Source organism: Gopherus evgoodei, chromosome 7 (genome assembly GCF_007399415.2).
Source record: "Gopherus evgoodei ecotype Sinaloan lineage chromosome 7, rGopEvg1_v1.p, whole genome shotgun sequence".
In the NCBI taxonomy this organism is placed as follows: Eukaryota; Metazoa; Chordata; order Testudines; family Testudinidae; genus Gopherus; species Gopherus evgoodei.
The window spans coordinates 54,161,632-54,175,012 of NC_044328.1; the positions used below are offsets into that span (position 1 = coordinate 54,161,632).

A 13,381-nucleotide genomic window follows, 5' to 3' on the forward strand; every position below is an offset into this window, starting at 1 on the left:
TCCTTTGCACTCTCCGAGTGCCATGAAAGGTATACAATCTAGTAACAACTGGCCAGTTGAGAATTCCTCCAAATTCCACAGATGGCAAAGTGTAGAGAAAAACAGAATTCCACTATGCCAATTCTAAGCTGGTATGTGGTCCCCTTTGGAACATAGTCAGCTTCTCTCACTTGTATCAGAACCCAGGCAGCTTGCAAATCAGGTAACCAGAATGAGCTTCTTAATGGTCCATACCTCATATTCCCAGAAAAAGTCTTAGCACAGAAAGGAATTTGGCACATATTTACTGTTTTTCTTATGATGAGAAATAGTAGCAACTTAAGAGTTTCATTCTAAACTATTTTAACATTACTGATTTTCTTTTAGTTATGTTTACACTGGCCTCTCTCTCTCCCCAACCCTCCTTCAATTTCCCACCATTGCGAGCATTAGTGTAGAGCGAGAGCTCCAGGCAAGTGATAGTATTTTGTCTATATTCACTTAGCTACTACCATTTCAGTTCCACAGGTTGTAGCAATATTTGGAAATTCTAGGGGAATAAGCATACACTGTAGCCATGGCCTGTTTTTATTTTTGTCATATTATGTACAAGAAAGCCTGAAATACCATTTTATGATAACTTACTTAGCTGATGAGACTATGAGCTGAGAGTCTTTATATGCTATCAAGTAGCTTTGATTCTCTGGGTTATGCACAGTTACCTAAAAAGGAAAAAAACAGTATTAGGATTAACCTTTTGTTAGAAGAGGGAAGGATCAGTAAACACACAATATTCTTCTTTACTCACCACTATATTTCCTCATCAAACAGAAGGCAAGACTGAATTCTCCACGTGCATTTTTACCTTTGTTGTGACAATGTTTTCCTATGATTTTATCTTGTACCTGGCCCTACAGAACACCACAGAATGCCCATCTCGGTAACGTTGTACAGAACCCCACCATTTCATTTTGCAGACCAAGTCTCACACAAATCCAACTCTAGTATCATAAAGAGAGGAACTCTGAAATAATGCAGCAGAAAAAAATCAATTATTCCCATCAGGAAGATGCATATCTGCTCATACTTACACTTTCTAGGACCCGTAAACATCTTTCTGCTCCCCATAATGAAGCAACCAATTTCTCTTCACTTTCGTCACTGCTGAGATGATCCACACATTCTTTGACTAAATAATAAAGAGAGCAGCATTAAAGAGGTCTTTCTGAAATCTGTGCTTGTAAAAGTACAAAGAGCAATGCACGGTAACAGCAATTCTCCCAATACCTCACCAACCCTATTTGTTACATTTTTACAAAGTTGCTTTATTAACAGGAGTGCGATGATCATGAAATGAATTAGTATTTCAAAAATACTATTTTTTCAAAAGTTCTATTTATCACAGTAAATTTTTTTTAAAGAAACTCTTTTTTAAAGACATTATTTAAAAAAAATATTTTTAGTATGGTCTCGACATTTTATGTATGCCAAAGTAACACAAAACATCAGCTGCCAAACCATAATGATGTGAATACTATTTAAAAGATGGAAAACACTTAAATAGGTTTGTCAAGAGGAGAAAAAAACAAGTTTATTTTTCATTTGACCAAGAAGAGATTCTGCATCAAACCCTATGGCACAGAACTGTAGATTACTCAGCACATTTTATAGCATTAAAGAAGCAGAGATATCTAACACTGTACAATACAAACCTTTTGAAGTGAAAACCAAGAGACATAAGGAATTAGCAAGCTTGCATCTCAAAAGTCTCAGCACCAGCTCACTGCTTCTTTACTTTATTTTACCCAATTTCAAGAGCTAGCCTTCTCCAACTCATTGATATTTGTTTCAACAGAGGCCTTCCTTCCCATATTTTCACCGCACTTTGAGCAAAGTGCACCTACAAATATCTTAAAGGAGCTCAAACTCATGTCTTTTTGAAGATCTAGCCTTCTCTGGACTGTCTTGGAAAGAATAGCATATGCCAAAGTAACACAAAACATCAGCTGCCAAACCATAATGATGTGAATACTATTTAAAAGATGGAAAACACTTAAATAGGTTAAGAATAGGAATAGTATAGAAAAAAGAACAGGAGACAGTATTCTAGAAGGGGATATCGCTGGTGCTTTGTGAAGTAACAGAATTCCAATACCCAGACATAGTATATATGTAAGACAACTCCTCAAAACCCAAACTCCTAAGTTGCCCAACTGGTATCCTATTATCCAGCTGAAACAACAACACAGACCCATTATCTATTTAGAATTCAATCTATTTTCAGTGCAACTTCCTACACTTTAATAAGGCATTAATTTTTCCCAACAATCTGATGTGGAATTTTAAATATTTTTTTGTTAGTTTAAGTAGAAGATACACATTTTTTCTTTCCTCTTACGATAACAGAAAAAGAAAAGCTGACAAATTAAGGGGAAATCTTCCTGTCAAATCTATGTCTAATTCATTTATACTTTGCAGTGCATGAGAAACTAAACATATTCAAGATACCTTTATCTACAATATGATCAAGACCACCTAGAAGTCGCAGCTCTTCTTTAAACCAGTCCCCTGCTCGTTTTGAGGTGAGAGACAGTAGCGTCTCCATTGCCAAATGCCCAGTCTGAAAAAGTCAGAATCTAGAATTAGTAAAGTAATTCCATTACCAACAGCTATTGACAACTGCATCTTATCATAAAAAACACCTTGTATTTAAAAAAATAACCGTAGGGTCTTTAAAATATGCAATAATTCTGAACCCATGAATTAACAAGGAATTGTACTACTGTTTAGCTACAGAAATCACTTCATGAGTGAGCAACGGTTTGACAACCATTGCAGATGCCTCTCCTGTCCCGTAAGGCATCCACGCCACAAGTTTACTGGAAGCAATCGACTAGAGATGTGCAGAGTGAATCCTGTAGTTCAAAGTCTATATTTCTATGTTTTGGGGAACTTAAGAGTCATGGCTACTATCAAAATAAACTCATTTCAGTGTTTAACTCAAAGAACTCCATAAGCTCACTGGAAGTTTATTGTCCCATTACCTAACTGAACAAAAGTTCTCTGTGTAGAACAGCCACCAGAGGGAGCAAGCCAAACTGGCAAGTGTTTAAAAGCAGCTTGATTGAATACTGACAAGGGAAGAGCAAAAATACTTTTGCACTTTCATTTTTATATTTCTCAATTTTGCCAGTATCTTAGAAGAGTCAAACTGTCTCCTTTCATTTGCACTTCCTGTTATCAAACACCAAACTGAGGAAGGAAATGGCCAAATCAGCCAGGCAGCAGAAAATAAGGAAAGCCAAAGAAAACACTTCTCTGTCTTCCAGATATGTTAGCTTTCTCCTCTTGCTGAAAATGTTTTGACTTTACACTATTAAACTACTATATATTTGTAAATTAGCAGGACAACAACATCTCACTGGGGAAAAAAACTTTCTAGTATTTACAACATTTTCTATACTTAGAATAAAGAATAATTAGGACATGCCAGAAATACAGCGAACATTGAAAAGTTTGAGGGTTACCATTATACCTCATTCCTATCATAAAAAGTTTACATTAAAAAAAGTTATGTTTACCCAATAATTACTCCCTGCCATGTTCTTACCAAAACATGTGCATCCGTGAGCTGAACCATTTTAGATTTTATTTTGATGATTGCCTAAGTAAGGCTAATGCCAATGCAGCAACCATGGACAGCAACAAAAGATATGTAACCTATCTTGCACAGATAAATTTAAAGCTACAGAAAACCGGACAACAAAATACTGATATTTACATCATACACTAAGGATATTAGTAAATCAAACCCTAGGCCATAAACAAATCTAGTAATTTCATGTGCACTACATAAATATAACAAACAAAATAAGAGATAAAAGAGGAAAGGTTTTCAGTAGAGGTAACTGAAGACCACCCCACTTCTAGGCTTCATACCTGAACCACAAATTTGAAGCACTGTTTACGCAGCTATGGAACTGATGGATGGATACAGCTATGGACCCTTCGATAGAAGGATATGGGGCCACACAAGGTATTGTTGTGCACAGCATTTTGGAGCACTAGAGTGAGCCCGTCTAGCCCAATCCAGCTGGGAGACTTTGGCTCCCACACGCTCCAAAACACTGTAGACACACCCTATGTGGCCTCAGACACTTCCACTGAAGGCCAGCATTCTTAAAGTGTTGCTCTTAAAGGAACAGGGGAAGGTAGAAGATTAGAGTAAATATGCAGAATCATCCCTCCCAAAAAACTGGTTACAGGCAAATAAATGTCTTTTCATCTTTGATGTAGCCTCTATATACTCTCACTGGTGAGAGTTTAGTTAGCAATACAATATTCTGGGAGATGAATTAATGAGTTCTATTTAAACGAAGAACATAGAACTGCCCTTCCAAAGCAATCCAAATCCACAAACAGAATGAAGTAATGTTGTGTAAAATTCTGAACAGAACTTCAAATAGCAGTCCTGCAGATTGCTATGATGGAAGTGTTCCAGAGACATGTTATCAAAGGTTTCCTTCGCCCTAGAAGAATGAGTTCTAAATTGAAGTACTAACACCTGAAACAAGGCATCACATATTCAGTGCAAAATCTAATCTATTTGGTATCAGAGGGTAGCCGTGTTAGTCTGGATCTGTAAAAGCAGCAAAGAATCCTGTGGCACCTTATAGACTAACAGACGTTTTGGAGCATGAGCTTTCGTGGGTGAATACCCACTTCCTCAGATGCATGTAATGGAAAAATCCAGGGGCAGGTATATATATGTGTGCTAGCAAGCAAGCTAGAGATAACGAGGTCAGTTCAATCAGGGAGGATGAGGCCCTTTTCTAGCAGTTGAGGTGTGAAAACCAAGAGAGGAGAAACTGATTCTGTAATTGGCAAGCCATTCACAGTCTTTGTTCAATCCTGAGCTGATGGTGTCAAATTTGCAGATGAACTGAAGCTCAGCAGTTTCTCTTTGAAGTCTGGTCCTGAAGTTTTTTTGCTGCAGGATGGCCACCTTAAGGTCTGCTATAGTGTGGCCAGGGAGGTTGAAGTGCTCTCCTACAGGTTTTTGTATATTGCCATTCCTAATGTCTGATTTGTGTCAGTTTATCCTTTTCCGTAGAGGCTGTCCAGTTTGGCCGATGTACATAGCAGAGGGGCATTGCTGGCATATGATGGCGTATATTACATTGGTGGATGTGCAGGTGAATGAACCAGTGATGGTGTGGCTGATCTGGTTAGGTCCTGTGATGGTGTCGCTGGTGTAGATATGTGGGCAGAGTTGGCATCGAGGTTTGTTGCATGGATTGGTTCCTGAGCTAGAGTTATTATGGTGTGGTGTGCAGTTACTGGTGAGAATATGTTTCAGGTTGGCAGGTTGTCTGTGGGCAAGGATTGGCCTGCCACCCAAGGCCTGTGAAAGTGTGGGATCATTGTCCAGGATGGGTTGTAGATCCTTGATGATGCGTTGGAGGGGTTTTAGCTGGGGGCTGTATGTGATGGCCAGTGGAGTCCTGTTGGTTTCTCTCTTGGGTTTGTCTTGCAGTAGGAGGCTTCTGGGTACACGTCTGGCTCTGTTGATCTGTTTCCTTATTTCCTCATGCGGGTATTGTAGTTTTGAGAATGCTTGGTGGAGATTTTGTAGGTGTTGGTCTCTGTCTGAGCGGTTAGAGCAGATGCGGTTGTACCTCAGTGCTTGGCTGTAGACAATGGATCGTGTGATGTGCCCGGGATGGAAGCTGGAGGCATGAAGGTAGGCATAGCGGTTGGTGGGTTTTCGATATAGGGTGGTGTTAATGTGACCATCACTTATTTGCACCGTGGTGTCAAGAAAGTGGACCTCCCGTGTAGATTGGTCCAGGCTGAGGTTGATGGTGGGGTGGAAGCTGTTCGTGGAACTACACCACTTGCCTCACAACCTAAGCCGTGCAGAACGCAATGCCATCCACAGCCTCAGAAACCACCCTGACATTATCATCAAAGAGGCTGATAAAGGAGGTGCCGTTGTCATCATGAACAGGTCTGACTATCAAAAGGAGGCAGCCAGACAACTCTCCAATACCAAATTCTACAGGCCACTTCCCTCAGATCCCACTGAGGAATACACTAAGAAACTACAGCATCTACTCAGGACACTCCCTACACTAACACCAGAAGAAATCAACATACCCCTAGAGCCCCGACCAGGGTTATTCTATCTACTACCCAAGATCCACAAACCCAGAAATCCTGGACGCCCCATCATCTCGGGCATTGGCACTCTCACTGAAGGACTGTCTGGATATATGGACTCTCTACTCAGACCCTATGCCACCAGCACTCCCAGCTATCTCCGCGACACCACTGATTTCCTGAGGAAACTACAATGCATTGGTGACCTCCCAGAAAACACCATCCTAGCCACCATGGATGTAGAGGCTCTCTACACAAACATCCCACACACAGATGGAATACAAGCTGTCAGGAACACCATCCCTGATGATGCTACAGCACAACTGGCTGCTGAGCTCTGTGCCTTTATACTTACACACAACTATTTCAAATTTGATGACCATATATATCTCCAGATCAGTGGCACTGCTATGGGCACCCGCATGGCCCCACAATATGCCAATATCTTCAAGGCCGACCTGGAACAACGCTTCCTCAGCTCTCGTCCACTCACACCCCTTCTCTATCTACGCTACATTGATGACATCTTCATCATCTGGACCCATGGGAAGGAGACTCTGAAATCATGGTGGAATTTTTCCAACAGCTTCCACCCCACCATCAACCTCAGCCTGGACCAATCTACACGGGAGGTCCACTTTCTTGACACCACGGTGCAAATAAGTGATGGTCACATTAACACCACCCTATATCGAAAACCCACCAACCGCTATGCCTACCTTCATGCCTCCAGCTTCCATCCCGGGCACATCACACGATCCATTGTCTACAGCCAAGCACTGAGGTACAACCGCATCTGCTCTAACCCCTCAGACAGAGACCAACACCTACAAAATCTCCACCAAGCATTCTCAAAACTACAAAACCCGCATGAGGAAATAAGGAAACAGATCAACAGAGCCAGACGTGTACCCAGAAGCCTCCTACTGCAAGACAAACCCAAGAGAGAAACCAACAGGACTCCACTGGCCATCACATACAGCCCCCAGCTAAAACCCCTCCAACGCATCATCAAGGATCTACAACCCATCCTGGACAATGATCCCACACTTTCACAGGCCTTGGGTGGCAGGCCAATCCTTGCCCACAGACAACCTGCCAACCTGAAACATATTCTCACCAGTAACTGCACACCACACCATAATAACTCTAGCTCAGGAACCAATCCATGCAACAAACCTCGATGCCAACTCTGCCCACATATCTACACCAGCGACACCATCACAGGACCTAACCAGATCAGCCACACCATCACTGGTTCATTCACCTGCACATCCACCAATGTAATATACACCATCATATGCCAGCAATGCCCCTCTGCTATGTACATCGGCCAAACTGGACAGTCTCTACAGAAAAGGATAAACGGACACAAATCAGACATTAGGAATGGCAATATACAAAAACCTGTAGGAGAGCACTTCAACCTCCCTGGCCACACTATAGCAGACCTTAAGGTGGCCATCCTGCAGCAAAAAAACTTCAGGACCAGACTTCAAAGAGAAACTGCTGAGCTTCAGTTCATCTGCAAATTTGACACCATCAGCTCAGGATTGAACAAAGACTGTGAATGGCTTGCCAATTACAGAACCAGTTTCTCCTCTCTTGGTTTTCACACCTCAACTGCTAGAAAAGGGCCTCATCCTCCCTGATTGAACTGACCTCGTTATCTCTAGCTTGCTTGCTAGCACACATATATATACCTGCCCCTGGATTTTTCCATTACATGCATCTGAGGAAGTGGGTATTCACCCACGAAAGCTCATGCTCCAAAACGTCTGTTAGTCTATAAGGTGCCACAGGATTCTAATCTATTTGGATAGCTCTTAAGTGGAAATGACACTCCCCTTACTCTGATCCAGAAGGCTATGCATTTAGGTAACTTCCTAAATATCTGAGTCTGTGAAACGAATACTCAAAGACCACTTATATCTACAATGAGGATTTGGGACGGCAAAACAGGAGATTAATAGTCTCGTCAGAATTTGCATTATATTTGGTAAAAATTGTGTCAACCAAGTTTGTCTTCTTGGTGCCAGAACAGATATGGAATAGGACTCTGAGAATACCACCAATTTGCAGGTGGACATTTTAGGACTGGATGTTGCCTAGAAAAGCAATATATTTGGCATCAATATCTTAAGGTTGTTTGTTTAGCTGTGAATTACACAGCCAAGTTAAAACTAATAAAACTGACGTTCTATTCAGCCTCAGGACATCTGAAGACCAGAAAATTCTTAGGTCCATAACCATGTGCTATAAAAGCCTATGAAATTGTAATCAACCTAAAACTGAAATGCCTGCCATACTGCATTATGTCATCATAAACCCCATACCTGTAGCTAGCAGCCATATGGTCAGATTATTTTCCCTAAAACAATTCAACTCCTCTCACCGATATAGAATACTGTCTTCTAATGCCAATTTCACAATTTGTTCCACAACTGAAAGTTTGAGAAAGCAGAGTGGAAGAATGACAAAATTACCACAGTAACATACAAATCGAAAAGCCACCTCAAGCAAGGCATGTTTTCTTTTAACCTGGTGTAAAATGGAACATGTAATGTAACTTGGAGATTACTGCTAACAGATGAAGACACTATGTCTAGATTTTTGACAAAAACTGATTTTTAAAAAGTATCAGATTGATAAAAATCATGGTAAAATTCAAAGACAAAAACCTAAAAAGCATTAAACAATGTAACACTGAGAAAACAGTAAAGCTCATAGTAACATTTGTTACACTGAAATACAGGTTATAGTAGTCATACCATCTAGTGGTAACATACTACAGTATCAGTTGTTCCAGATCAGACCAACGGTCCAGCCAGTCCAAGGTCCTACTCAGTGTGTTCACATTTCTTTTAAACATAAAATTTTGAAAGGCTTATAACCTATCCATTATTATTTGTGCTAGGATGAAACTAACAAGAGAAGTTTCATCCCAGCAGCTTTAAACTAGGGCTGTCAAGCGATAAAAATAAAAAATCAATCACGATTAATCGCACTGTTAAACAGAATACCATTTATTTAAATATTTTTGGATGTCTTCTACATTTTCAAATATATTGATTTCAATTACACAGAATACTAACAGTACAGTGCTCAGTTTAAATTTATTTTATTACAAATATTTTCATTGTAAAAAACAAAAGAAATAGTATTTGTCAATTCCTCCATTGCAAATACTATAGTGCAATCTCTTTATCATGAAAAGTTGAACTTACAAATGTAGAATTATGTTAAAAAACCTGCTTTCAAAAATAAAACAATGTAAAACTTCAGAACCTACAACTCCACTCAGTCCTACTTCTTGTTCAGCCAATCGCTCAAACAATTTGTTTACATTTGCAGGAGATAACGCTTCCCGCTTCCTGTTCACAATGTCACATGCAAGTGAGAACAGGCATTCCCATGGCACTGTTATAGCCAGCGTCACAAGATATTTATGTGCCAATGCCCTAAAGATTCACATGTCCCTTCATGCGTCAACCACCATTCCAGAAGACACGAGTTCATTTTGATGACAGGTTATGCTCGATAACAATCCAAAGCAGGGTGGATGAACGCATGTTCATTTCTGTCATCTGAGTCAGATGCCACCAGCAGAAGGTTGATTCTCTTTTTTGGAGTGTTTCTCTTTTAAGAGTTCTGAAAGCATGCTTCACACGTATTCCCTCTCAGATTTTGGAACGCACTTCACATTCTTAAACCTTGGGTTGAGTGCCACAGCTATTTTTAGAAATCTCACATTGGTACCTTCTTTGAGTTTTGTTAAACCTGCAGTGAAAGTGTTCTCAAAACAAACAACATGTGCTGGGTCATCATCCAAGACTGCTAAAACATGAAATATATGGCAAAATGTGGGTAAAACAGATCAGGAGACATACAATTCTCCCCCCAAGGAGTTCAGTCCCAAATTTAATTAATGCATTATTTTTTAAATGAGTGTCATCCACATGGAAGCATATCCTCTGGAATGATGGCTGAAGCATGAAGGGACATACGAATGTTTAGCATATCTGGTATGTAAATACCTTGTAATGATGGCTACTGAAGTGCCATGCCAATGCCTGTTCTCACTTTCAGGTGACATTGTAAATAATAAGCAGGCAGCATTATGTCCCGTAAAGGTAAACAAACTTAGTTGTCTCCACGACTGGCTTAACAAGAAGTAGAACTGAGTGGACTTGTGGGCTCTAAAGTTTATATTGTTTTGTTTTAGAGAGCAGTTACATAAAAAAATTTACATTTGTAAGTTGCACTTTCACCATACAGCTCTTGTATGAGTTGAACTGAAAAATACTTGTTTTTTTGTTTGTCATTTTTACAGGGTAGATATTTAATCAAAAGTAATATAAAGTGAGCACTGTACACTTTGATTTCAGTTATAACACAGAATGCAATGTACTTGAAAAAGTGGAAAAACATCCAAAAATATTTAATACATTTCACTCGGTATTCTATTGCTTGACAGGACGAATAAAACGGATTAATCGCAATTAATATTTTTAACCATGATTAATTTTTTTGAGTTAATCACACAAGTTAACTGTGATTAATTGACCATGCTACTTAAAACTTGAAAAAAACCCAAAAAAACAGTTTGTTAGGCTTTTAGAAGATCTTACAACTGAAGTAAGGTGCTATTTGTATGTACACAATTTATAAATAAACAGGTTTCAGAGCAGCAGCCGTGTTAGTCTGTATCGGTAAAAAGAACAGGAGTCCTTGTGGCACCTTAGAGACTAACAAATTTATTTGGGCATAAGCTTTCATGGGTTACAGCCCACTTCATTGGCTGCATAGAATGGAACACTTAAGAAGAGTACGTACACACACACACACACACACACACACACACACACACACACACACACAAAAGATGCCATACCAGCTCTAAGAGACTAATTCATTAAGATGACCTGTTATTAGCAGGGAAAACATACTTTTGTAGTGATAATCAAGATGGTCAATTACAGACAGTTGACAGGAGGTGTAAGGATAGTTATTATATGGAAAAAGATACAAGTAGTGTAATGACTCAACCATTCCCAGTCTCTATTCAAGCCACAGTTCACGGTATCTAATTTGCAAATCAATCCAAGCTCAGTAGCTTCTCATTGGAGTCTGTTTTTGAAGTCTTTCTGTTGCAAAATTGCCACCTTCAGGTCTGTTACTGAGTGGCCAGAGAGGCTGAAGTGTTCTCCCACTGGCTTTTGAGTGTTATGATTCCTGATGTCAGATTTGTGTTCGTTTATTCTTTTGCATAGAGACTGTTATACTGTGGCTATCAACTTCGATGTATAAGTTGTTCATGTATTTTTACATCAAATCAAGATAGTTATATATACACACCTCATTTCAGAGTGTTAGAAATGTTTATTAGAAGCACAAAAGGGTTGGTTAAAGTTAAGTCAAACAATCCATTGACAAAACTGGCAATTGAACAGTATGCAAACAGCAAAAGAATTTTCCCGTCCTCTTTTTTCAAGCATCTTTTTGGGCTTTCTACCACCACTGTATAAAAAAGGAAACCACCTGAATAATCTTGTACTGGCCACTCTTGGAGGCAAGATTTTGGAATAATTGGACTGCTGGTCTGATCTGGCATGACAGTTCTTATGTACGAACTTTAAAAGAGCAAAAAAAGCAAGGATATTTAGAAGAGTCAAAATCTTTACCTCATCACATTACGCTTGGGTACTGCACAACTATCCAACTACTTGTTGATGCAACACCTGAGAATAATTTCAGCTTTAACTGAATTTTACCCTGTCTACTGACCAACCATTACTGTTATTTTTACCTAATTTTGATGCATGACATTAAATCCTATACAGTATATCAAAACTGGGATAAAAACAGTCTGGAACCAAATACTGCTATCAAAACTTTATAAGCTCATGTTTATTTCTTAATTACAAACCTGTTACAAGCTACAATGGACTATAATTTGGTGAACTGCAGACAGCTGCAGAACTATTGTAGCTTATTGTACAGAGTTAGAGTAGCCTTGTTTAGAAGAGATTTGGGAAATTTAAAGATGAAAAAGTATGTACTGTACATAAGATATTCTACAAAGAAATTAGATGAAATTTCAGACTACTCTTGGCCCTCTAATAGAGCATCACAAGGCACAAAGTAAACAGTTATAACTAGAATTGAAAGATAGCTGCTGCTAATAAATTTCATTTTACCAAGCATGTCACTTTAGATTAGTTTTAAAACAGACCCTTCAAACACAATCATGAGACCCACCGTGATGTTTTCAAGATCAAGATGTTTGTTGTGGACAGTTTCACAGAGCCTCCGTATTTTTTCCTTAATTTTGTTCATGTCTTTTTCATTTAGCAGCTTGGCAGAAGAAGCGTCTTGCTCTAGCTCCAAAAGCCGAATCATCAGATCTAGACTAGCTCTGTCTAGATCCATGTTCAAACGATCTCTACTCAGGATGTACATAAGAGCTGCTGTACAAAGTGACAGATTCTTGAAAACAAAAAGACAAATATAAAATTGTAGCGGCACTTACGCTACATGAAGAATGTACAACGCATGAAGATTTTTTAAATAGACAAAGCTGGTGATTTGGGAGAGAAATTTGTCAGACTTTGCCTATGCCATCACTGAAGCTAGTAATATGTGTCTGAACACTGTTCTTTCTAGCAAGATACTAACAGTTTTCCTGGCCAATGTAGGCAAAGTACAAGTCACTTAATTCGTTTTACAAAATCCTGTTAGAGACGCAAAGCATTTGAAATTTACCCCAAAGCAGTCAGTCAGTGTCACAGAGAGAAAAGCAGGGGACAGCAGGTGGAAACTTCAGGAGGCAGTGGCAACACAGAAGGAAATTATGGGAGGGACAGGAGAGAAGGGGAGGCAGCAGGGGTGCTGGCGATATTGTTTGGCAGGGAGTGAAATTTTGGTTAGCTAGGAGGAAGACGAGAGAGAGAGGAGATAGAAATGAAGCTGAAAGAGGCTGGAGGGATGAGGGCAGGGTCATACCAAGCAAGTGAGTAGGGAATCACTGTCTGAACTTGGTTAGGGATTCCTAGCACAGAGCTTCAAATTCTTAGTGAAGTCTGCCATGGAGATTCCCCAAACCCACGAAAATGGTACCCACTGAGGTAAGGCTTGCCCAGTCTTGCCCCCAAGAAGCTTGGCAAGAACCCATCTTCCACTAAGTGCGCACAGAGCCGAGGTCTTTCCTCTAATGTTTTCATCCTCTAGAGAACTGAGG

General features: G+C 39.7%; 1 protein-coding gene across 1 annotated transcript in view; it reads right to left on the bottom strand.

The window, feature by feature from the left end:
• Nucleotides 1-13,381, bottom strand: part of WAPL (WAPL cohesin release factor) — a 134,510-nt gene that overhangs the window by 10,612 nt on the left and 110,517 nt on the right. Inside the window, exons 9-12 of the mRNA XM_030568261.1 lie at nucleotides 12,403-12,630; nucleotides 2,488-2,599; nucleotides 1,071-1,168; nucleotides 625-701 (exon numbers count right to left, since the gene is read on the bottom strand). Coding sequence (XP_030424121.1) covers nucleotides 625-701; nucleotides 1,071-1,168; nucleotides 2,488-2,599; nucleotides 12,403-12,630 — 515 coding nt within the window. The remainder of the gene's footprint in view (nucleotides 1-624; nucleotides 702-1,070; nucleotides 1,169-2,487; nucleotides 2,600-12,402; nucleotides 12,631-13,381) is intronic.